We start from the raw sequence: 26,671 nt of genomic DNA, 5'->3' as shown, positions 1-26,671 counted from the left end.
AGAAAGTTATTTCAATGGTTCCTCCGTATTGGAAAGGTTGAGAAAAGCTGATCTAAAGGAGAAAGTATAGTTACAATATAATAAAATACAAGACACTTAATTCTGTCCAATGTTTCGAGGGATCTTGGTCGGCTTTGGACACCTACTCCTGCCTAAAACTTGTTAATGCCTTTACTACGAGATTGGAGAGAGATCTGGATGTGTCACAGGGCAATAGCGTTCTGTTTTCCAAAAATTGTTCACAAGTGCTATGTGTGTAATTTCTTGGAGGTTGGGTAGCTGCTTATACCTGGTAGCTGTGCCACTGCTGACCAGCTACTTAACCATACTATGTCTCTGTTTTGGAGTTTCTTTTTTAGGTATCTTGTACATATCAGCTTTGATTTCCAACAGTTTCTTTTACAGTTGATTGCCAGCTTGCTAAGAATGTTTTTTTTTTTTTTTTTATTGATCGATCAATTGATTTACTTTTGTAAATGTTACACCATCCTAAGAGCAATCAACTTATTTAGTCGATGGTGCTCTATAGACAGCTGTTTTTTTTAAGCTGCGTAAGTTTTCATTTATTTTGTTAATGTTATGCAGTTTTATAAGTTAATGTCATTACCTGTTTGTGGTTGGCTGTAAAACTTTGCAGAGCAATTGACAAAAGCCGTCTCTAGTCGATGCTGTGACCCAGAAATGACCTCTTTTGCTCCGGTTCAGTTCTGCGAATATAACTGGGACATTTAATTAGTTTACTCTCCTAAATGAAAGGGCACCAGCATAGGAATCTCTCTCCATTAAGTATCTCCATATTGAGCGTCCAGCTTTTGTCTAGCTGGAGACGCTGCAAATGAGTTTCCCTAATGAGCCATCAGCCTCATGGGGACAGTTATGCATTGGCAGAGTGTGAAGGCAGCCTAATGGGACCTCCATTAGGAGTGCTTGTCTGCTGCAATAACCCCCTTCTTTACCATTAGGCAGCTCTTGGAGTGTGCAGCCTCTAGGGCTTTGGAGTGATGGGCTGGCTGAGACATGTTCCACTGACCCCTCTGTCTCCCTGTCTGTTCCCTTTCAGAGTTTTCAGGGCATGAAAGTCCAGAGTAAGCTGCAAGGGGTCTTTTATCTCATGACTTTGCTTCTGATAGAAGTGTAGCACAGCTAAAAGTAACCCATCTAACCCTTTCAGGCTTCTTTTTCTTGTACCAATTTTCCTGTTTGAAGTAAAAGTAAAGCAAATTTGAAGGAAAAATAAAAACAAAACTCATTTTGGTATATCTCTGGGATGCATGCAGTTTTCTGCAGTGGTTTATCCCTTAAAACATGCTGCAAGTTCAGAAAAAAAAACTTGCCAGAAATGTAGTGTGCTTCTACATTCATCTTTCACCATGACAGCACGTTTCTGAATCCTATGCATGTGGTGTCAGCCCTGCCCACTTTTTTTTCTCATGTATTACAAAGAACATAGACCATTCCTCCTCTCCTCATTCTCCTTGTGCACAGGCAGAGAGCACAAGAAGTTATCAGTTCACAAAGTTCCTGCCAAAATCAACAGGTCTTTTTGCACTTCTAAAAATATAACAAAACACGTACAGTGATGTACTTATCCAACCAAAAGGATACAAGTAAGATAAGTAATTGTTAGGTTTACATATACTAGTACGATACATTTAAAAAAAAAAAATACTGACACTTAAAGTAGAACTATAGGCAAACTTTTTTTTTTTTTTTCATTTTGGATAGAGCAAGGGAGGGTTAATAACTCCTTTCAGATTTATTTTCACATTCTGTGTCCCATTGCAGAGTTTCCTAAATTTCCTGTCCCATAGCCAAACAGGAAGTGGGAAGAAATCCCTGCAAATTTAGAGTCGGCTCACACTAGCGCGACTTGTCAGGCGACTTGTCAGCCTGACAAGTCGCGGTCCATTGAGTAGTACAGGACCCGTTCTAATAGGAGCGACACAAGTCGCTCCGACTTAGAAAAAGGGTCCTGTACTACTTCGGGGTGACCTCAGAGCGACTTGCATAGACATTCATTATATGAAGTCCCTGCAAGTCGCTCCGAAGTCGTGGTGCATGGTAACGCACAAGTCGCCCCCGAAGTAGTACAGAGTCATGTCGCCCCAGTGTGAACCGACTCTAAGGGAATTCCTTGGCGACCCCAGGTCACCAGAACTAGTGTTCCCATTCCCCCTCTATTATCTTTCTGGGGACAACCCAGAATTTTGGGATTTTCTTTTACTTTCAATGATCAAAATAGGACAAATCGAGAGGGGGGATCTCCTTAACAGAGACACAGACAGCAATAAAAACTGACAGAGATTCTAATTCTCCTCCACTCTATCCAAAACTAAAAAATAAAAAGTTTTGACTTTAGTTATACTTTAAAGGATAAGTCTTGGCAAAACCTAACTAACGCTAAACCTGCTCTGTACCACATTATAAACCTAATCTATCTACCCCTGTAAAGCAAAAATCGCTGTACTTACATTTTCTGCACCCGATCCGGATCCAGCGACGGAAGCTGTGTGCAGGAGAGGACCGACAATGGCTGTGAAATGAATGGGAAGTGACGTCACCCATAGACTTACTATGGGGCTTCCGTTGGGCTGACAGCTTAGCGTGGGACTGGACCAGATCGACTGCAGAATTGGGAAAGTACAGTGATTTTTGCATTACTGGGTTAGATAAATTGGGGTTAGAATGTGGCACAGAGCAGGTTTAGCATTAGGTTTTGCCTGGACTTAAGCGTTGTTCGCTCATTTACTTTGGTCAGGTGATGATGCTGAAGCACCCTTGGATAAAACACCGCTGTCCCCATTTTCGTTGGGTTCACTGGTTGAAATTGCAGCAAAATGGGGTCATGTCACATATTCATGGGATTTAGCACAGCTTCACCCCATTCTTTTGATTCATCCCTTACCACTTCCTAATGCAGGGGTGTCAAACTCTATTGCACTGAGCAGGTAAGTATATCATGTTTGTTATTTTTAAAAAATAAAAATTTTCCCTGTACAATTAGTTTAACATAGACACTACGGCTAGCCATACATGCATAAATCTAATGGAATTTTCCCTGCCCTTGCCTCCCCCTGCTATTGTATTCAGACATCCTTGGTACTCACAAAAGTAACTGCATCTGATAGGAAGCAATCACTGCAATTTTTCAACTGGCTCTTTCGCTTTTTCTAAAGAAGTTTGTCAAGCCCAGTTGGGCAACAGGGTTACCCACGACTTGAATTTTATCCAGTTCTGAAGGAATTGGCTATAGTTTGAGCTGTGTATAGCTAGGATTAAAAACCTTAGACGTACATTGAGTCAGCTTTAAACAATGATAGTCAGGCCTTCTTGCATGATGCAAACATTTTTCTTTTGCACACTATGCAACCCCTCTTTTTAACTAAAGTGGTCCCTCTTTTAGGCCTGATGTAAAGATTCTATTTAAAGTTAATGTAAATCCAATCACCAAAATCAAATGTAAGCTTTAGGATGTTATGATTTCAAAAGTCATTTTTAAAAAAATTAGATCTGCAGCTTTCTTTAAAATACCTGGTAAATCTCTGACAATAAACTATAATGCAGCACGTTTTACCTGCCACCCTGATTCTGTCTTAACTAGAATCACAAAATTCCTGGTGTTGTAGGTTTAACTCTAGTACCCTGGTTTGCCATTTCAGAGTTCAGACATGGCACTTGGAGAGCTGAAAAGAAACAAAAGCATTTATATGGCAAGAGGGCTTTTAACTTTACATTTATCCAAAAGTAAAATAAAGCTGCTGGCATGTCCCATTGAAGTGAATGTTGTGCTCTTTCTGTAGGTGCTGTGATTGGAGATGGACAGTCTGCTGTGGCCAGTAATATTGCAAACACAACCTACAGATTGCAGTGGTGGGACTTCACTAAATATGATTTACCAGAGATCAGTAATGGTAAGTGCCTGTTGCAATGACTCTCAGCCCTTTTTGTTTTTCTCCAACTATGTTGCCTTTACTGTTGCTGTGGAATGACATTGTTTTTTGCCTATTTCTGCAGCTACGGCTAACGTACTTGTTCAGAACTGCAAGATCTATAACGACGCCAGTTGTGACATCTCTGCTGATGGGCAGCTACTTGCAGCCTTCATCCCAAGCAGCCAGCGAGGATTCCCAGACGAAGGCATATTAGCTGTCTATTCCTTGGCTCCGCACAACCTGGGTGAAATCCTCTTCACTAAGCGTTTTGGTAAGACGTTGGCTGGAATTTTACATATCTTTTTGTACTCTGATCATAGTGTGTTTGAGTAATGAAAAAAATATTAATCCAAAAGCATCCAGATTCTTCTTCTCATTTTGCTATATTGTGTTGCACTGCTCTCTTCACACACTGCTGGAGCCTTGCTTGCTGGGGCGACCTGTGAAGTCGCGGTGCACAGCGTGCACCACAACCTCGGCGCGACTTGCACTGACTTCATATAATTGAAGTCAATGCAAGTCGCCTCCAGGTCGCCCCAAAGTAGTACAGGACCCTTTTTCTAAGTCGGAGCGACTTGTGTCGCTCCTATTAGAACGGGTCCTGTACTATTCAATGGCGGGCGACCGACCGCGACTTGTCAGGCGACCAAGTCGCCTGACAAGTCGCGCTAGTGTGAATGGAGTCTTAGGGACCTATGTCCTCCCCTTTATTAAGAGTTACAACCATTGTTTTATAAACATCTGTGTCTTCACTCCCTCAGTTGTCACTGGGATACAAAGTGTAAGAAAATCCCAATGTTCACATTTCCAAATAGCAAAGAGGGTGGGGCACCTACCTCCATGATTACTCTGAGGTTGGGTTTTCGCTAACTTTGTATAGATTTCCTGTCATGTCATCGATAAATGAAATGAGGGAAATGTCTCCAGAATGTATTTGAGTCCGTCTTGAAAAAGGGTCCACAGCCAAACATCTGATAAAGAGAAATTTAGCACTCAGGCAATTTCCAATGACTCGAAGGCTGGGTACACATGGGTCAAATGTCAGCCGGTTCAACAGGAACCGACCAACATTAGGTCAATGTTTACAGCTGTCTTTTCAACAAAAGACAGTCTAATGGCTAGCTTTTGTTGGAGGGACATGCTGGAAAACCAGCATCCAATCAGCACTTGCGGCTGATCAGTGTGTTCTGGCGGGGGTGAGGGGCAGTCTCCCTGTCAGATCACCAAGACACAGCAGGGAAGATCGCTGAACTAACATTGCTTGTGTTAATATGACGGTCTGTCAGGTTTTTTTTTTTTTTTCATTCAGCACGCTGGCTTGAATGAAAAAAAAAACTTTACGATTGTTCCAGGCTTAAGGGTGCATTCAAACTCAGCAGGGGTTCGCATGATTAGCAGTATGAGAGGCAGCCCCATAGAAAGCAATAGGAGGCTACTGGCAGCTAATCGCACCCACTTGCATGTGATCTCTCATGCAGCAATCGCATGCGAGTGATCAGCCCTGGACACAGACTGTCTGCGTTTAGGGCAGATCACTCATGTGATCGCTTCATGAGAGATTACGTGCAAGTGGGCACAACTAGCTGCGGCAACCTTCCATTGCTTTCAGTGGGGCTGCCTCTCGCAGCTAATTGGTGGTACTCCTACTGGGATTCTCACATATAATGGCAGCCAGGGTGCATTCGCAAGTTTGATTGCACCCTTATTAGGGCAACCTGATATTTGAAGGGCATGGAAGTCTTTAACAAAGGTTATTACCTTGGTAAAAGACCTACATGTCCTTGAAACTTTGATTTGCCAAGCACTAGAAAATTGAAGATGCGTATGGCCCCTTTTACATGAGCAGACTAATCGTGTCCACCTGTTTGTTTTTAGGTGGACCCGATCAGACTATCCAATGCCCTCTATGGAACAGCGATACATGTCCGTTGACACCCACCGACATCCAATCCTGTCCGTTTAAAACAGGCGATCTGTTCCCCATTTGTCTGGCGGATCGGATTACAGTCGGATGGAAACAGACAGACCGTCTGTTTATATCTGACCGTCCATGCAGGAAAGCAGGCTGTGTCCGTGTCTACTCTGCATAGGCAAAGCAGACACTGGCCTGTCATCCACCTCCTCAGTGGGCACCTTTACCTGAACGCTCCAGAAGAGACACAGGCAGCAATGAAGAAAATCTGATTGAAAGTCTAATATTTCATTACTGTATCCAAACAAGGGAAAAAATACTGGCTGAAGTTCCATTTCACATAACTTTCTGGCATTTGCTAGCTGAATAGGTGTCTTCCCATCCCCCTTTAGATACCCATAGACATCAATAATGCACATACAATTGATTGCATACACAGGAATGACTGTTCTGCATCAGGACAGGTGTACTTGGGTGTTAGATGTTTGACTACATTATCTCTGTGCAGGTCCCAATGCCATCTCTGTAAGTTTGTCCCCGATGGGCCGGTACGTTATGGTTGGCCTGGCATCACGCAGAATCCTGCTGCATCCTTCCACAGAACACATGGTGGCTCAGGTCTTCCGGCTGCAAAAACCACACGGAGGAGAAACGTCTATGAGGGTAAGTTCTTTTGTTACTTGTCATTTTCTTTAGTGAACATGTCATAGCTGTGTTTCTGGTTCATGAGCAACTGTAAATAGCAAGTAAAAAAAACAGTGAGCTGTTAAAGAGGAACATGGAGTTAAAGAGGAACATGTTCTGAAAATGCTGTCACGCTGGCTCTCTGGCTTCAATCCTTTGAGTCATCAACCTATATTATACAGATGATTCAGAGGGTTTTAAAACCAGAGAGCCAGTCAACTAACATTTTCAGGAACTGTAGGAATGTTTGTCTCAAAAACATGAGTAATAAAAATTTTCAGAAAAAAAAGGATACAAAAGGCAGTAGTATAGAAGTACAAAAATAGCGAGATAAAGGATTTTTAGGAGAGAATAGGTAAGAATGAAAAAACTCAAGTCTGGAGAGGCTGCAGGAGACCAAGGGAGGGGTGTACACACTTTAACACATCACACATGGAGAATGTATCTAGTGGTCAACAATACCCCTCTTTTTGTTCTCCTATGATAGGTTTGCTTTAATAAGAGAAAATGACAATATGTAATAAACTCCCTCATTATAACTGAAGCCTATACTATGAATGTTGCTGCCCTCTCCATCCAGATAAAATGTTAGATGCGTAGCTGTCATGCTGATCCAATAGATTCAGTACTTTGAGTTACTCGCTAGGTAGAAGAATGTAGATTGTGAGTTTCAATTTCATGTCACTTGCTACTTGTTACAAATCTGTAAATGATGAAGCCATAGACAGCCATTTGGCAAGGAGGAGGCCAGCAAGGGCACCCCTTGTATTTTTGTCATGGTCAGTCTCATTTATTCTAAGCTTCATAAACCTCATGCAGCCAAACAAAGCAGGCTTCTTAGGTTGTTGCTGAATGATCCAAGAGCTTCACATGCCTGCACCAATAAGACCAGCCACGGCTGATATATGTCCATTTGATGAAAGTTTTAACATTTTCAAACATTAAATATTTGCAGGGGACAAAAAGATCAAACTGTCGCACACGAGCACTGCCCAAATACAGGATCATTAGACACTACTTCAGCGTGGCTCCATCCAGGCCCTGTGCCCAACGTGTTTTGCCCCGCTCACAGAGCATAGTCATGGAGGTGGGAATCTGGTGTAGCGATAGGCACTTAAACATCATAAGGCGGTGATACAACCAATAAAAAGCCAGTGAAGAAAGAACGGTCAGCTGAAGCTTAGTAGGGTTGGAAAAAGATTAATGTCATTAATGCATAAAATGTCAATGAGTTTAAAATACTGCTTCGGTCAGCACATAAATAACAAAAAGTAAATCGAAAACAAACTACAAAATAGCCCCTGCGATCGGTAGAAAATGTGAATGCAAAAAAAACATAAAAAAAAAAGAGAGAGAGAGAAGATCCTTAAAGTGGTTGTAAACCTCAGACATAAAGCATATCCCTCTATAGTGTGTACTCGTCACAATTAAAAGCACTAAGTGTAATTTCTGTCTGCTGCTTCCTTCCTCTGCGATCTGCATGATTCACTTCTGACACCCAAGAAAAAAAATGGTGACGGGAGGAACCTCCAACTGATTGACAGCCTTATCTCTGTTCCTGTGTGCTTTGTGGAAGGGGGTGTTCCTTCCCTCTAATCAGCTCTGAGCTCTCCTCACTGAGCTCTGCAGAGTATAAAGTCAGATCTTTGCCCCCTTTTTTCTAACAGCTCAGACAAGTTTTAAAGAGAAAGTAAACTTCCATTGATTCCTTGTACCTATAGGTACTGTAAATATCTCCTAAACATGCACCGTTTTGAAGATGTTTACTGTATATGCAGCCGATGACGTCATGGGCACATGCGTTCTGAAGGAATGGCCACACGTGTCATTTCTTCAGAGCCCCATGCCTTGACCAGTGGCTCCTGTGCACATGACGTCACGTGGCTCTGGCCAGTCACACAGCCGCAGTCCGCGGACCTAGGAGGAAGACGCGTGAAGATGGACGTGGTCTCCAGTGGTACAATGAGGGCTTCATTTGCAGGGTAAGTTTCACATAATGTGCTAGTATGCACATTATGCCTTTACTTTGCAAAAAAATGGAAGCCATTTACTTCCTCTTTAAATATTATGGACTTTGAATTTAGAGAAGAGAGGGCTGCAGTTAAACAGGTACAACTTATGTAGGAGGATTTGTTTCATCTCTCCACTGGATATATGTAAGAGTTTACAACCACTTTAGGTTGAAAAAATAAGCGAAAAAAAAAAAAATCCTCCAAAAGACTCAAACTCTCCGCTCCCCCCAAAAAAACCTAGGTAAAATGTCTGTATTCATTTATGAAATAAGAACAAATGATAAGAAAGAACATAAGGAAATAAGAGTAGCATGAGCAAAGAATTATACATAAAAAATGAAAATCCTAATGAGTGAAAGATCCAAAATAGAAAAATTAATAAAGCATTAAAAAGGGGAAAAAAGACAAAACATGAGAATCCTGCATATGCAAACGCAACAGAGGAACGTCCACATACATTGTAATGAGTGATGTAGATGATGGATTCAAAAAAGCATGAATACAAGAAACGAGTACAGAGGGTGAACCAACATTAGATACTAGGGAAGCACATTTCCTGTGTGGGGGGGGCAGTGTTTGGTTTCATATGTCTGTGAGGGTTCTCATTTATCCAGGTCATAGTATATCTAGCAATAGTTAGTCCTATTTGCTGGAATTGTTCTCCAATCTTGAAGAACCAGTACCACTCATGCCGGTGGCTTCCTCAGAACTGGTGAACGGTGAAACAGCGTCCGTATCACAGAATGATTCCAGTTAAATGACATTTGACTATTTCAAAGTGTGCATTAATGGCACTTTTCCACTGCAAGTACCGGCTCGGCTCTACGGGTCCCTGCTTGGCCCGGTTTGCTTTTCCACTGCTGGTACCGCATGGTACGGTGTTGGAACGGTTCGGTACGGTATGGTATGGTTTGCTATTCCACTAAAGTAGTACTAAAGTTAAGTGGGTGGGATAACAACGGGGTGGGTGGGATTCTCTGACCAATCAGTGGCTAGTAGTGACTGCATGCAAAGGATTGTGGGATATGGTACCGGGTATGGTACCTCTTGGAACCACAATCGAGGTGGTACTGTTTTTGAGAGCCGTACCGTTCGGTTCCATGCAGTGGAAAAACGCCGCCGTACCGTACCGAACCGTTCCTACACTATACCATGCGGTACCAGCAGTGAAAAAGCACAAAAGCGAGCCGAACCGTTCGGTTCCATGCAGTGGAAAAGCGCCATTAGAGTCTTCTCTTTGCACAGAAGCATGCATGTTGTTTTTTATTCCTCTTAGGGCTCTTTCACACGGGCGGTCCGATCAGATCCGCCTGTCAGTTTTTTAGGCGGATCTGATCGGATCCTCCATGCAGCTCTATGGGGCAGCGGGTGTCAGCGGAGACACCTCCGCTGACACCCGCTGCCATCCGCATCCGATCCTGTGCTGAAATCTGGACGGATGGAAACCCTATTTTTCCATCCGTTCAGTAATCGGAGCGGAGCGGATCTGATGAGAGCGGACAAGCGGTCCACTCTCATCCGATCCCCCATAGAGGGCAGCGGGTGCTGAGACACCTCCCTCTCCGCTCTGCAAGCGGAGACGGAGCTGTCATCCGCCTGGCTCAGCGGGGATCGCGGATCGATCCCCGCTGAGCAACACGGATCCGCCTACGGAGGCGGACCGTGTGAAAGAGCCCTAACATGACAATTCTCTCTATTGTTCAGACTGGTGAATGAATTAAAGATAAATTCCAGGTATGGATATTTTATACAGAGTTAATGTTGGTCCCTTGTACCCATGTATGGTACCATACCTGGCTGATCCCCTTGGAAGCTGGAAATCACTGAATTAGACAACGCTACTCCAGTGATCTCTGCTTCCAGGTCCTGTGGTGAGCGGCTGCCCTGCTGCATTTCGGTCACTCGAGTGTTCAGAAGCAATACAGATGTAAAATAGACAAAGAGAAGTATTTTATTTAAAAAATGACAATTGTTTATGATACACAGAGCTTTAGCAAATGAAATGCCTTTCATTTAGGGTTTATAACTTCTTTACCAGTGGTAGCAAGGAGAAGTTTGCTTCATTGGGAGAATTAAAGGAAGAAAGGGTGCATAGGAAAGATTTTATAAAATACTCTAGGTTCAGCCATTTTTGTTAAACGATTTATTTAAAAAAAAAAAAGTCATAACATTAGTCAAAGTGTATCCCTAGGCAAAAAATTATTATTTATTTATTTTTTTTAAGTTTTGGGTAAAGTAGGAAAGGGAAAGACCTTCTGTCAAGTTTTTATTTAACCACTTCCTTACCGCTGGACGTCATATGACATCCTGTGCTTTAGGTGGGGATATCTGCGGCAGGCATCATTCAGATATATAATCTTTTTCCGCCGGCGATTCCCTTCACCATAAGTGCAATTATAGTGGCTTGATCGTTCTTACAGGCGGCGGGAAGGGACATCCCCCCCCCCCCCGCCGCCCTCCGGTGCTTCTACCGGCGAGCCAGAGAAGAAATCTGCCACCGGCAGAAGTTGCGAGGACCAGATGGTCCCCTGGCAGTCTCTATGACTCTCGAAGGCCTGGGCGCGACGTGATGACGTCACGCCCGGCCTGGCATTTTTCTATACTGCACTGATCTCGGCATTCAGCTGAGGTGTTTTTTTTTTTTTTTTTTTTTCAGGCTTTCTAGCCTGTATGAGAGATTGGAGGTCTTATTGACCCCAGATCTCCCCATAAAGAGGACCTGTCATTCACTATTCCTATTACAAGGGATGTTTACATTCCTTGTAATAGTAATAAAAGTGATCAAAAAATTAAAGGGAAAGTGTAAAAAAAAAAAATTAAAGTGCCCCCGTCCATGCGTACGTCGGGGCCACATATGTAAACGAGGTTCAATCCATACATGTGAGGTATCGCCGCGAATGTTACAGCAAGAGCAACAATTCTAGCCCAAGACCTCCACTGTAACTCTAAAGTGGTAACCTGTAAACATTTTTTAACGTGTCGCCTATAGAGATTTTTAAGTACTGAAGTTTGGCGTCCTTCCAAGAGTGTACGCAATTTTAAAGTGTGACATGTTAGGTATCTATTTACTCGGTGTAACATCATCTTTCACATTATACAAAAACATTGGGCTAACTTTACTGTTTTGTTTTTTAATTCACAATTTTTTTCCCTAAAAAAACGCATTTGAAAAATTTCTGATACAAATATTTGTTACAAATACCGTGTAACATAAAAAGTTGCAATGAATGCCATTTTATTCCCTAGGGTCTCTGCTAAAAAAAATCATGTTTGGGGGTTTACTTCTGAGTAATTTTCTACGGTTGCAAAAATATGATGATTTTTACATGTAGGAGCGGAGTGCCAGAAATCACCCGGTATGGAAGTGGCTAAAGTGGTTCTAAAGGCACAAGGTTTTTTTTTTTATCTTAATGCATTTTATGCAATAAGTTAAAAACCTTCTGTGTGCAGCAGCCCTCCAAATACTTACATGAGCCCCATCTTGATTCAGGGATATTGCAGGAGAGCCTTGGCTGTCTTGGGCTCTCTCTCCTGATTGGCTGAGACACAGCAGAGGGTGCTATTGGCTCCCGCTGCTGTCAATCAAAGTCAGGGAGCCAGTGAGGAGAGGGAGGGGGATTCTGTGTCTGAATTGACACACACACAACAGTGGCTATGGTGCTCCCAGGAGCACTGGCAAAGGACCCAAGAAGAGGAGGATCTGGGCTGCTCTGTGCAAAACCAACTGCACAGAGCAGGTAAGTATAGCATGCTTGTAATTAAAAAAAACAAAACAAGACTTTATCACCTTAAGTTTGCGTTCCCATTTGGGAGTTTCACCCCTCTATATAGAGTTGTCTCCAGTACAAGAGGGAAGCAGAAATCTTCTTCCAATGGGGACACTTGTCTAACAGGGGAAATGCCCTTCACTTTGTGAGATTTCCAGACTTCCTGTTGCCTCTCTGTCTTTTAATGGTACATAGTCAGCAAAAACACTTCTTTACCCCCATGCAAGGTTGGACAAAAATGTTTTAGCTATAAATTGATACTTTTTACTGTTTAAAATGAATATTTCCAGTGTTATTTTGCGTTTGTAATAAGTAAGTGTTACCATCATTACATCAGATTCCAGCGTTTTTTTTCTATAGCAGGATTAAAAAAGAAAGCTCAGGTTTGATCTTTTGCAATGTACAATCTGATTTTCGTGTTTTCTCTGTAGCTGGTGATCATCCAGCACTTCGCACACTCTCGATCACTTTCAGCCTGTTCATACTGCCTACATTTAAATGCACTGTCTTCGCGCCCTGCTGCCTGTTAGTGAATGTGAGATTCCCCAAAGCCCATTAGCTTGTGTATAACCGTGATGTTTTCAGACCTCCGCTGAGATGCCAGAAATAAATTGGCATGCAGGCGGGTAGTCCAGTAACTCCGCACACGCAGGCTGGCTGTGCTTCTATAGGAATCTGAACACATGCCAAGCCTCCCTCGCTCTTCTAATTTCAGTGAATCCATTTCCTTATTTTGACTCATCCCTGACACCAAGGCCTCAGTATCCGCCCTCTCCCCTCCTCGCAGGTGCCAAGTGTTGAGCTTGCAGCAGAGTGGAAGACCTCACTTCTCCGCAGACCTAAAAAAGGGGCACTAGTATTCCCAAGCATTTGTCAGCGGCCATCATAAATCCCTTCTTCCTGGAGTCATCAGAAAAAAATGACTTTATGATGCCACAAGCCAAACCGCCTGATAGCACTTCCTATTGCCTGTGCCAGTCTCTTTGGTGGGTGTTTGGCTGATGTTTATCTGACTTACAAATGTTAAAAATTTTACTTTTTTTTGTTTTAGTTATGACCATAATAAATAAAATATACACACACATGCCAGTCATAACATCATGACCACCCACCATAACCTGTCAAGACATGGACTCCACTAGACCTTTGAAGGTATGCTGCAGTATCTGGCATCAAGCTGTCAGTAGCAAATCCTTTAATACCTTTTAAGTTGCAAGGTGGAGCCTCCATGGTTTGGACTTGTTTTTATAGCTTGTCCCACAGAGGCACGATTTGATTGAGGAGGCCAAGTCAACAACTTGAACTCATTGTTCTGTTTCTCAAACCATTTATGAATTCATTTGTTTTTTATTTTTATTTTTTTTCCCTAAAACAAAGTACAGAGAAATATAACCAATACCAAGGAATAACATGTAAATCAGTACATTGCACTGGCAGATTATAAAACAGTCAGTGACCACAGAGATAGGGGGCAGTGTAGCTTGAGATGTAGAGTGTGCTCCTAGGCCAAATGGAGGAAAAACCTCATAAAACTCATGCCCAGCTGTGTGGGCCTGGCCCCCAGGGAAGAACCCCTGGTGTGGCCCGGTAACTTTGTGACAGCTGACATGAAGTATAGAATAAAGCTGCCACATTAGTAGTATACATATAGGTGGAGTAACAAAGGGATAGTCAAGACAGGGGCGTAACTACAGGGGTTGCAGGGGTTGCAATCGCTACCGGGCCCCATGCTCCAGGGGGCCCGGTAGCAAACCAGTGGGTGAACTTCCAGGATCGCAAAGGTCACACTTGCGACCGGACGCTGGCATTGCACCCCTGTGGGGAGGCCCCAAGATTGCAGGAAGGGGGCCCACAAGATTGCAGGAAGGGGGCCCACTGCAGAACCTGTGAAAGAATCCTGCTGCGGGACCGTAATAAAAGGCCATGCAACGAGTGTAAAGAGCCCCAAGATTAGTGGGAAGAGCCCTGGGCTTGAAGGTAAGGGCCCCGGCCAGGGGTCTGGGGGGCCCTTCATGGTTTCTTGCATCAGGGCCCTGAAGGTTCTAGTTACGCCTCTGAGTCAAGAGATCAAGAAAGGGGGGGGGGGGGACAACCGCTCCCTAAGGAGCCATGAAGAAGTAGGTAGACAGGGAAAAAGAAAAAGGGGAGTAGGGGGTCTGTGAGAGACATGGCCAAAAGGGAGGCAGCTAGCTAGGGGGGGGGGGGGGGGGATGAGAAGAGTTAATGGTCTTGTCCCTGAAATCTAGCATGCTGTCCATGCACAACCATTTCAGTCGTCCGGAAGCTCATCAGAGTGGAACATCCAGCCCGTCCATGAACAGGGATTGCTGACCCCCGAGAGTCATCACCCTCTGTTCCGCACCCATGACTCCATTCACCTCTCGTTTCCACTCCGCCTAAGTGGGACAAGTGATCTGTTTCCAGTGTCTCGGGATCAAACATTTGGCAGCGTTCAATAATTTATTAATTAATTTGACCAGGCAACCTTCTTCAATTACTCAATGTCCCAGTTCTGATGCTCACCCTATTGTAGACCCTTGGACATGGGTCAGTATGGACACCCTGACAAGTCTGGAGCTGCTCAGCTCTAAACACAACCAACTGCGATGTGCTATGTGTTTTGACACCTTTCTATTTGAACCAGCATTAGCTTTTTCAGCAGTTTGAGCGCCAGTAGCTATTGAATCAAACTGCGCGAACCAGCCTTCGCTCTATGTGTGCATCAGTGAGCCTAGCAGTTCATGACCCTGTTGCTGGTTCGCTGGTTTTCCTTCCTTGGACCACTTTTGGTGGATCCTCCTGACCACTGCAGACCGGGAACATCCCACAATATCCATTACAATTTTGCCCTTGTCAAAGTCACTCAAATCCTTAGGCTTGCCTGTTTTCTGTTTTAAACACATCAACTTATTCCACCTACCTTCAAATGCCATTGTAACAAGATTGTCCATGCTTTTTTTTTTTTTCCTTTAGGGTCCTTTCACTCTGTTGTGATCTTCATGCACTTTTGTGCAGCTTGGGGCGCTTTCACCCTGATGTACTTTTGACCTATAATGAAAGATGCCTTTTTGGTGCGCTTTTGAAAACTGCAACAAAAAGGCACCTTCCCTTTAACAGGCAGGACTTTTTAAAGGGCAGCGTACCTGCAGTGTGAACCGTTGCATAGGATTAAATAGGGAATAGTTTTCATGCACTTTTTCTACGCCCTGGGAAAGCGTGGCAAAAGCACACCAGTGTGGAATGGGCCTTACCTGTCAGTGGTCATAATGTTGTGCCTGATCGGTGTGTGTGAGTGTATGTGTATGTATATATATATATATATATATATATATATATATATATATATATATATATATATATATGTGTGTGTATATATATATATATATATATATATATATATATATATATATATATATATACACACACACACACAGACTGGTGTATATGATATATCGGATATGAGGGGATTAGTACTAATGTATGTGGATGATTGGAGCACATAGTGGTTAACACTAATTAAGGAAGCAGTCGTTTGGATATGTGAACACAAGCCTGTTTTGTTTTATGAAAGATTGAGCATATGTAACAAATTCATACCAAAGGACACTTTATGGACTAATGCGTTTTGTTTGTTGTATATATGGTTTGATATGTTATGCTGGTTCTGAAAATTGCTATGCAAACAGATTTAAAGGGATACTAGCACATTGGGAGTGCGACACCACTTTTTTAATATATTACCAAAAGTATTGGGACGCCTGCATTTACACGCACATGAACTTTATTGGCATCCCAGTCTTAGTCCGTAGAGTTCAATTTTGAATTGGCCCACCCTTTGCAACTATAACAGCTTCAACTCTTCTGGGAAGGCTGTCCACAAGGTTTAGGAGTGTGTCTATGGGAATGTTTGATCATTCTTCCAGAAGTGTAATTGTGAGGTCAGGCACTGATGTGGACGATAAGGCCTGGCTCGCAGTCTCTGCTCTAATTTATCCCAAAGGTGTTCTTACGGGTCCCCTCCACCAAATGATTTGGAAAAGTGCACAAAGCAAGGTCCACCTCACCTGGATGAGTGAGTTTGGTGTGGAGGAACTTGACTGCACTGCACAGAGTCCTGACCTCCAGTGGCGTAGCGTGGGGGGTGCAGGGGGGGCCGGCCGCACCGGGTGCAACATTTGGGGGGGGCGCATTCCACGCCAGTGTCACTCTAGCAAACTTTAAAAATTCTTCCTAGCGTGTCACTTCAGCGGCCGCCATCTTCAGGCTAAACGATGGCTGGACGGCGCCCTGTGATTGGGCCAACATTGTCATGTGCGGCAGCGGGGCTGGCCAGTGGCAGAGCCCCGCCTCCCTTCTGGAGCCCGCCTCGCCATCTTCTAAGTCAGCCCTGCATGTGCCTCTGTCCCGCCTCCTCTAAGCTCTCACAATCCTCCCCGATCCGCCCCCTGTAAGGGCTCGATGACGCGGTGGTGTCCTCTGTGTAGTGGGCAGTGTAGTGTGCAGTGTATTGGTCAGGTAGGAATCAGGTAGGTCATTGTAAGGGTCAGTGTCGAGGACAGGTAGGTCAGTGTAGTGGCCAGTACAGGAATCAGGTATGTTAGCGTAGTGGACTGATAGGTCAGTATAGGAATCGGGCTGGTCAGTACTATTGTAGGAAGGGACTCGGGGAGTACTAAAAGTCCGCATGTTAGGGGGCGCAGATTACTTGCCTTGCCCCGGGCGCTGACAACCCATGCTACGCCACTGCTGACCTCAAACATTTGGGATGAATTGGAGCGGAGACTGCGAGCCAGGCCTTCTCGTCCACCATCAGTGCCTGACCTTACAAATGCGCTTCTGGAAGAATGGTCAAATATTCCCATAGACACACTCCTAAACCTTGTGGACAGCCTTCCCTGAAGTGTTGAAGCTGTTATAGCTGCAAAGGGTGGGCCAACTCAATATTGAACCCTACGGACTAAGACTGGGATGCCATTAAAGTTCATGTGCGTGTAAAGGCAGGTGTCCCAATACTTTTGGTAAAGTGTGTGCGTGCGTGCGCACGCATGCGTGTATAAATATATGTACAGAACCACTACACACTTGCTTTAAACATAACCTATAAACTTATTTTAACAAAAGACAGACTACTAATTGAAAATGAGGATATTTTGCAGGGAAAAGCAGCAATAATAAGTGTAGAGAAATATATCAGAGGAAGATGAAGATAGGCAAATGAGAAAATCTGTTATAGAGGTGAAAACTGAAGTACATTCATCACTGAAAACTGACTGTAGGATGACATTGTTATACTTTAAATTAATAGTCATGTTTATAGCCATTTGCTGGTCAGTACATTAGTATACCCAGAATCTGACAAGTGCATTTGTTCTTGCAAAGATAAATTTCACGAAAATGCTTCTGTTCTTCATAAGTACTCCTCATGCACGCAGAATTGCCTTCTCCATAGTAGCATATTAATCTACAATGTTTCTCATAGAGAAAGCTTTGGCTTGTCATTGTTTCTGCTGCAGATTCTTTAGGTCCTTGGTTCATAGGCTTAATGGTCACTTAATATTGAAGGGTAGAATGAGTGGCAGCTGACCCGCAAGGTAATTAAGTTGAACCTTCACTGTTAAGGATCCGGCTAGCTGGTCATGGTCGGCAGGTCAGTGCTCTAATTATAAGGAGCTGTTTGCAACCTAACACTGGCGCCATGGCAACTGCACCCACTGGGGAACGTTGGGGTGAGCTGGAGGTGCTATATGTGGGTGCGGAGCTAAGAAGCAATCGAGGCTGCAGGGCACAGGTGCAGGAATATGAGAGCGACGCTCGTGGCTCTATCAGGAAGGAGGTTTTTAAGGCAACGCTGCAGGCCGTGGTGGAGGGCTTTGCAAATGACATTTTGCAAAGAGGAGAGGACACGGGCTGGATAGTGGCTGGGGTTTAGGGAATGTACAGTTGCACAGGCGGTGCCACTGATTGTCTTCTAACGTTCCAATCTTGTTAATTCTGTATAAAACAGTGTCATGCGATTAAAAGCAGCTTCCTCAGTAATTATGACACATACGGCCTCCGCACAGGGGTTGAATGGATAAGCCTTTATCGGCATCATGAGCCTGAAAGCTCTCTGGGGATCGAATGTACGCGAGGAAGGAGCGGAGGTTAGACGCTGAAAGCAGGCACAGACTCTGGAGCTTAATGACCAGTTTAGAAAACTAAAACAAACACAAAGTACTAAGGAGAGTTTAATGTCTCCAAGTATGCCAGTGGACACACTGTCCTTATGTGAAATGATCTTGTCATTTTCTACAGTTCTCTTTGTGATAACAGACATGGTCCCCATGTTTGATACGACTGAACAGATACATGCATACATACATATACATACATACATACATACATACATACATGTACTTCCCATACATTTAATTTATGGGTACACCCAGGGAAATTTTAAATTATTCTTCTTGAATAAGGACACTTCTGAAGATGTCCGGTCAGACCTGTACAAGGAAATGTCAAAAGCGTACAATCATCTGCCATGCTATTTATAGTGGCAAACGAAGGACAACCCCGCGGCTTGTGTTCTAAAATGGCAACATGCTATGTAGGACCCTCACTAAATATAACCGGTTACCACTGTTCTTTGTCATAGGATTACAAGTGTTTCTATACCCTGTGCTCAAAACTTTATCATTCAGATTAAAAGCATACCTTCAAAGTATGACCCGACGTGCTCTTAGTGCATTATAGGAGCATTTTACTTTGTTTAGTTCCTCTCAGCTATGGCATGCCAAGGAGATGGAGGAGCCACACAAAAGTACACAAGGTTTTTGCACATGTACTTGGCGTATATATATATATATATATATATATATATATATATATATATATATATATATATATATATATATATATATATCTTAAAAAAATTTATATATATATATAAAACACTTTTGAGAAAAAAAAAAATTCCCTCTGGGTGATCTCTGTATATTGCATGGATTTTAACAAACTTTGTTGCAGATTCCTACCTTTAGAAGAAATCCCTGTGTGTTTGTGTCCATGTAGAAAGGTAATCTAATGCAGTGGTCCTCAACCCTGGCCTACAGGGCCCACTAACAGGCCAGGTTTGCAAGATAACTGAAATACATCCTAGGTGATATCATTTGCTGCTCAGTGATTGCAGTTCTCTAGTCTGCATCTCCCCAAGGTAATACTTAAAATCTGGCCTGTTAGTTGGCCCTGAGGACCGGAGTTTGAGGACCACTGATCTAATTTTTTTTTTTTTTTAAATGATCAACCAGCTGCTGCACCTGCAGGGCTCTGAGGAAAATTGCAGTGTCTGCATCCCTTTTAGATGTGATTTTCTGTTGGGAGTATCCCACCAAAAATGACATTTTTGTTGCAGGGGATGCCAAAAATCTGACTCTTACCTTAACAACTTCCAGATCGCCCGCTGCAGTTTTGCGTTGGAACTTTGACGTTAAATACCAGGGTCTGCTGCCATAACCCTTGTATTTTTTGAAGCTGCGGGCGGTCCGCTTTAACATAAGGGTGGTCCCAGTGGCGGATTCGCCACGGGATCACCCTTTTGAGCGGCGGGAGAGGTGCCTGGTCATTTTCCCGCTTACCAGACCTGCGGGTAGTGGGGAAGATGATCCGGTCTGCTGTCCCCTCAGGCAGGGAGTCAAGTGAGGGAAAGATGGCCCTCACTCTACTCTGTCCTTGGAGGACCGGAGCGACGTCATACATCGCTTTAGAGCAACCGATTTTTTAAAGAGCCCATTTTTTTTTTTCAAGATGAAAAGAAAGACTTTTTTTTTTTCTTTTTTAATGTAGATGTGAGATCTGAGGTCTTTTTGACCCCAGATCTCACATTAAAGAGGTCCTGTCATGCTTATTTCTATTACAAGGAACCTTTACATTCCTTGTAATAGAAGTGATCAAAACTTTTTAAAAACAGTTCAAAAATAAAAGATAAAATTGGAAAAAAAATTAATTAAATCACCCCGTCCCCGTTAGCTCGCGCTCCAGAAGCGAATGAATACGCAAGTCGATCCCACACATGTAAACGGTGTTCAAACCACACGTGGGAGCTATCGTCGCGATTGTTAGAGCAAATAAAAAAAAAAAAGAGGGGGGGCATTGCAATGTGATTAATGCATCACTCTGCCCACTAGCACAGCGGCAACTCAGAGCGGCCGAATCATTGAATCTCTCCGGCTGCCCTGCAACTTCAGTGTGAATTGGCCTTCAGTGAGCAGACAGCGCTGCATCTGCTGGACTGAAATCCTGAGCAGTGTTGTCAGCCCTGCCTGCTGGACTACAAACCCATCTTTTATGTTATAGAGATGAGCAGGTATTTTGCTGCACCTATAGTGCTTAAAGAAATAACCCTGGGACAATGTGCATATATTGCGGAGATGTATTATATGTTTTCTTTTAGCCCAGAACACTTTATAACACCAGGAATCTGGCAGATGTGCTTTCTTTTTTAACAGTGCAAGAGCTTGGAGAAATCCGCTGCCAATCTGATGGAAAGCTTATCAGTTTTTTCTCCTGGAATTGTGCTAGTGGCATTGTACATGCATAGAATAACCTATAGGAGGGGGACCTTGGCACCTTGGGTTTAAGCCATTTATTGACTTTAGGACATTTAATACATCTGCTTCCACCCACTTGCTCCAGACTTCAGTATTCCTGCGCCACAATTGATTCTTTTTCATGAAATCTTAATGGCTTATCTGTCAGTGGCACATTGCGTGCAACCCCCCTATCATACAGCAGATAAGGCCAGACTAGTGAGATATCACACTGGACCTAGTATTCTACGTGTCCTCATCCTTCCAGATAGAGATTACCAGCCTGTCCATTCCCTATTCTACACTACAGACAAAAATGATCATGGTAGCTGCAGCTATAGAAAATCTTCCCACTTTGTGGAGGAACAAAAAATGTATTCCACAGATATTGTTGATTTTATTTACACATACTGTACTATCTAAAAATTGACCATATATGATGTATATTTATAACTTTTGTTTCTGAAATTTTGTGTTGTGTGTAAAATTAAAATGAAGCGTGGGAGGGTTTTCGTTTTTTTTTTTTTTTTTTAAACACCTTTCTTCTGAGGCTGCTGTAGGATGCCTCCTGGATATTTGTCAAGATAATTTCCAGCTGACAATCTGTTTTGTACATTGAAAGCAACCGTCACTGCAAAGTATGTTAAGGCCCCTTTCACACTTGTGCGACTTGTCCTGCGATTTTGGACTGCAATGTGGCATGACAAGTCGTTCGCCATGATTTCCAATGAGTACCGTTCATATCTGTATGACTTCAAGTCGCAACGACTTCAAAGTATTCCCTGCTCTACTTTTGGCCAATTTGAATGTGTTTTGAGGTCCAAAGACATAGGCATTGCTTCAAGTCACAGCAAAATTGCAGCAAAATCGCACAACTTTTAGGTCGCACAAGTGTGAAAGGGGCCTAAAGTGAGTGATTTAAAAAAAAAAAAGTTATACTTACCTGTTCTGCCTGGAGGTTTTGGGCAGAGCATTCCCGATCTTCCTCTTCTGGAGTACCCTGCTGGCCCTCCTGGCTCCTCCCCCTATCGAATGCCCCCATAGCAAGCCTCTTCCTATGGGGGCACTTGTGCATTCTCGATCCTAAGCCAGCTCTGTCTCCTTAAGTCTCACAGAGCCTGACTCAGACCTGCCAACCGCCTCCTCCTCACTGGCTGTGATTGACAGCAGCAGGAGCCAATGGCTTCCACTGCTTTGTCTGAGCGGGTGAGGAGAGAGACAGCCAAAATAGCCTTTGCTCTTGTGAATATTATTGGATCAAGATCAGTCTCAGGTAAGTATAAGGTGGGGGAGTTTGACAAATACGTTTAGGCTTTAGAACCACTTTAAGAAAAGCTCCCTGCTAAGGAAGATGAACAGTACTTCTCTGGTAGGCAGTGATTCCTGTCTTCACCCTCTTTAAGAGCTATGACGGCAAAATTGGCCTAGAGGCGTCAAAACCACAGCATACAGCAGGGGGGACCAGGCACCTGACACATCTGGACGTTTTGGTAAATTGTTCTTCTGCCGCCTTAGCTCTTTAAAAGCGCAAAGATAGTTGTGTCTGCCAACCAGAGGGGTGCCTATCATTCACTTTCTTTTGCAGGGAACTTTGTTGGACCTTTCTTTAACCTTCCTAGCGGTATTCCCGAGTGTGACTCGGGGTTAGATTTTAGTGCCAAAAGCGGTAACCCCGAGTCACACTCGGGGTAGCGCTAAGAAGATCGCTGGATGCTGGAGGAGGTTTTACTTACCTTTTCTCCGGGATCCAGCGAAGACTGCGAGCGGTGTGCGGCGGCGGAGCTCTCTCCCGATCGTCTGCGAGCCCCGACTTCCGTCTCCGGCGACGTGACGTCCGCCGGGGGGTGGAACCGGCGGCAAATTCGAATGTAAAATGCACCAAACACACTGATATCGTTCAAAATAAAATAAAATCACATTACATTACCCCCCAGTGCCCTTTCCTGCAGTTTTACTGTACTTTTTATGTAAATATATGTGTATATATATATATATATATATATATATATATATATATATATATATATATATATATATACATACATATATATACAGTGTATATATATATATATACGTATATATATATACACATATACATATATACACACACATATATTATATATATATATATATATACATATATATGTATATGTGTGTGTATATATATATATATATATATATATATACATACATATACACGTGTGTATATATATATATATATATATATATACACGTAATTCTTGTGAATGAGCAGCCCAAACCAACTGTATATATATATATATATATATATATAATATATGTATACATACATATATATATATATATATATATATATATATATATATATAATATGTATAATAAATGTATACAGTTTGTTTGGGCTGCTCATTCAAAAGAATTACATGCTTTCAGCACCTAAAATAATGGTACCGCTTTCAGCACCTAAAATCCAAAAGAATCATACCGCCAGGGAGGTTAAAGCTGATCTTTAGGCACAAAAACGTTTCTTTTAAATATGTTCTTCAACGTCCGAAAAGGTTCTAAATCCACTTTGTGTGCACCAAATGTCTTTGTAAACCCATTGTTGCCTTGTAAAGGTAGCCTGTGCAGAGAGCAGGGCTGTGGGGAGGGGCCTAGCAGGCTCCACCCACTACAGTCTGTCTGCAGAAACTACAGGAAGGGGTGGAGACCAGACCAATCACCGTGAAAAAAGGAGAGAGGGCAGCAGTGACCTGTCTTTATTACAGGAAGCTTCTGCACAGATAATGTCCAGACGTTTTTGTTTTTTTTATGCTGGATTACTGCACAGATATGGAAGAAATCGGTAAAGGGTACAAAGATTCAAATAAGAATGCAGATGCCTTTATATATTTAGTCAATATTTGCTTATCCCAGAGTTAAGCCTTAGGGTGTCCTCTATGTGCATATCATGCCTGGCAACCAATAAATTTAAAAAAGTCAAAAGGATATTCTAGAAGAGGTTCAAGAAAATCGAGTAGACAAGGTAGATATTGGTTGCCTATAGCATATTGTGTGCCAGCTAATATTTTGTTCATGTACTGAAAACATGATGTCTGGAATATGGTTTCTGTCAGCCACTCATGCACTTTTCTTTCCCCAGTTTCAGGCCTGGAGAATGTAAAACCTGGTGCAGGTTACATTTTAGCGGTGATCTAGAACCTTTGCTGATTTTTTTTCTTGTTTTCTTTTAGCGTGTCTTTAATGTGCTGTACCCAATGCCTGCCGACCAAAGGAGACACGTCAGCATCAACTCAGCTCGGTGGTTGCCTGAGCCTGGACTGGGATTAGCGTATGGTACCAATAAGGGAGACCTGGTGATCTGCCGACCCGAGTAAGTATAAAATATATTTTCTGACTAAACCCAGCTGTACAGGATTGACTTCTTTCCCCAAATCAAGAACGGTTAGGGCCCGATCTTACCATATGTGCATGAAACCTGGTGGGAGAACTGTGCAGATTTCACTTGCAGAGACATCAGTCTGCATCAGTTTCCCTGCACGTGGACATTCGTTTATATGCATGCTGGCATTAGTTTTCAAGTGTGTCAGTTTTGTGCCCTATCCCACTAATGTTAATGTTCTGTCGTTTTTTTTTCCATGCAGAAAACTGCATACACATTGCAGATTTCTGTGCAAAAAAATCTGCACAATGTGGTGTAAACAGGGCACATAGAGAACCATTTATTTTTGTTTTTTTGAGCCCTTGCAGAACGCGTGCAGAAAAACTGACATCTCTGCACCATAATGTGAATGAGGCCTGAAAGTCTTGCTCACATTCTGTTTTTCCAATTTGTAAGAGAAGCTCATACAAAACGGATCTTTTATTGCTGGAGTTGTTTAAGTGGAACTAAACCTTCCTATTCTTTTCAGCCAAGGAAGCGACCATCTTAGCCTCTGTTTTATTTGCAGCTGCCATGGTGCTGAATGTGTGATTAGTTATGACTCCCGCCATTTGAGGGACTGATTTCTTTGTTGAGTGTACAAGCAAATGTGACATTTAGCACTCTCGGCATGCCAGGAATGAGCAGATTTTTTGAAACTATAGGTTTAGTTCCTCTTTACGATATTCAAAAATAGTCCTCTAAATGTTAGGCCCCTTTCACACAGGCGGACCGTTCAGATCCGCCTGTCAGTTTTTTTGGCGGATCTGTACGGTCACCCCATGCATCTCAATGGGGCATCGGATGTCAGCGGAGACATGTCTGCTGACATCCGATCCTTTAAATCTGGACAGATGGAAACCCTATTTTCTATCCATCCAGCGGATCGGATGAGAACGGACAGACTGTCCGTTCCCATCTGATTCCCCCATAGAGATGCATAGGGACCTGACAGCTTTGTCTCCGCACACAGCACGGAGAACAGCTGTCATCCTCCTGCTCAGCGGGGGATCGGCGGATCGATCCCCCGCTGAGAAAAACGGAGTCCGTCCAACGGACTCCATGTGTGAAAGAGCCCTTAGTTATACTTATTGTAAGAATTGTAGTAAATTTCACTACAGACTCTTACTTCCTGCTGTTTAATTGGAAATTTAAATATTAAGTTCCTTCCTTCCTGTTTGTTGAGTGTCTGTCATAGTCACATAATGAGCTCCAGTGTTCCAGTATGGAAAAATCAGTAAGATAATCACAAGAACAGGAAATTACATTTCTCGGGAAGTTTTTTTTATGCTGTATACAAAACCTCTCCGACTGCCATGTTTACAAGGGCAACAGTTAAAGCGGAACTAAACCCATCGTTTTACCTGTTTCCCAAAACATTTGAATTCAAGACATGTGCCTATGACAGACACTCAACATACAGGAAAGAAGAAATTTAATGTGAATTTCCATTGCAGTGAAATGTGCTACAATTCTTTCTTACAATATGTGGACTATTTTTGAATCACTTAAAGCGGAACTAAAGCCATAGTTTCAAAAAAGCAGTTACATTCCTGGGGTGCCTGGAATACTGTCACATCCGCTTTTGTCTTTAACTGAACTGTCAAGCCATCAAATGGCTGGTGTCATAACTGAGCATATGTGTAGCACCATGCATCGGCAACTGCAGATCAAACCGAGGCTAAGATGGCAGCTTCCTTGGCTGTAATGTATAGGAAGGTTTAGTTCTGCTTTAATTATTTAGTTATAGAAATTATTAGCTGGCTTTAAAGTAATGAGGTAAAGGTGGTGGGTCTTGGGTGCAGTGTCAGTGCTGCTGCAGACACTGCTTACAGCTCTGAGCCTTCACTTCTGTATGGGCTTTCACTTTTAATGCTGAAGAAAGTGTCAAAGGACTGAAGGCGCTCATCATCAACCTCGTAGTCCATTGAAACCGACAAGCCATCTGCTGCAGTGGCAGTATAGCTGTCCCCTTTGCACAGCATGTCTTTCGTGCAAACTCTTTCAGCAAAAGGTTTGTCCAAGGTTTTCCTGCCTGTAGGGTGGCTCTTGTGCTTTGCAAGGTTTCCCTGGTGCCACTGTGATGCTTGCACTTATTAAATGGTTATGTGAAGATAAAGGGAAAATGCATTTTTCAGTGAGGGTTTAATACCACTTTACTAACTTTAAATTGCAAAATACCAGTTATCCGTGTTAACATTTATGAAAAGTGGTCACGTCCTTAGAGACCCTATCATCACACAATTTTATATTTTTCAATTTTTAAGTTAGAACTGCTGCATACTTCATAGGAATGCAACACTTTCTGGAATGTCAGTTTCTGCTAGCACTCACGCCCCGACCCCACCCTCCATCCCCCGTTTTCTAGGTCATCATGCAATAAAAAAAAAAAAATAT

General features: G+C 42.9%; 1 protein-coding gene across 3 annotated transcripts in view; it reads left to right on the top strand.

The window, feature by feature from the left end:
* The window catches only part of AMBRA1 (autophagy and beclin 1 regulator 1), a 226,914-nt gene that overhangs the window by 165,267 nt on the left and 34,976 nt on the right, over positions 1-26,671 (top strand). For all 3 annotated transcript variants that reach the window (XM_082271116.1, XM_082271115.1, XM_082271117.1), the window contains exons 12-15: positions 3,801-3,911; positions 4,015-4,203; positions 6,353-6,507; positions 24,087-24,226. In XM_082271116.1, coding sequence (XP_082127242.1) covers positions 3,801-3,911; positions 4,015-4,203; positions 6,353-6,507; positions 24,087-24,226 — 595 coding nt within the window. The remainder of the gene's footprint in view (positions 1-3,800; positions 3,912-4,014; positions 4,204-6,352; positions 6,508-24,086; positions 24,227-26,671) is intronic.

Source organism: Pelophylax lessonae (assembly GCF_965119305.1).
Source record: "Pelophylax lessonae genome assembly, chromosome: 10".
NCBI classification, from domain to species: Eukaryota; Metazoa; Chordata; class Amphibia; order Anura; family Ranidae; genus Pelophylax; species Pelophylax lessonae.
This window is presented reverse-complemented; position numbering and strand designations above follow the sequence as displayed.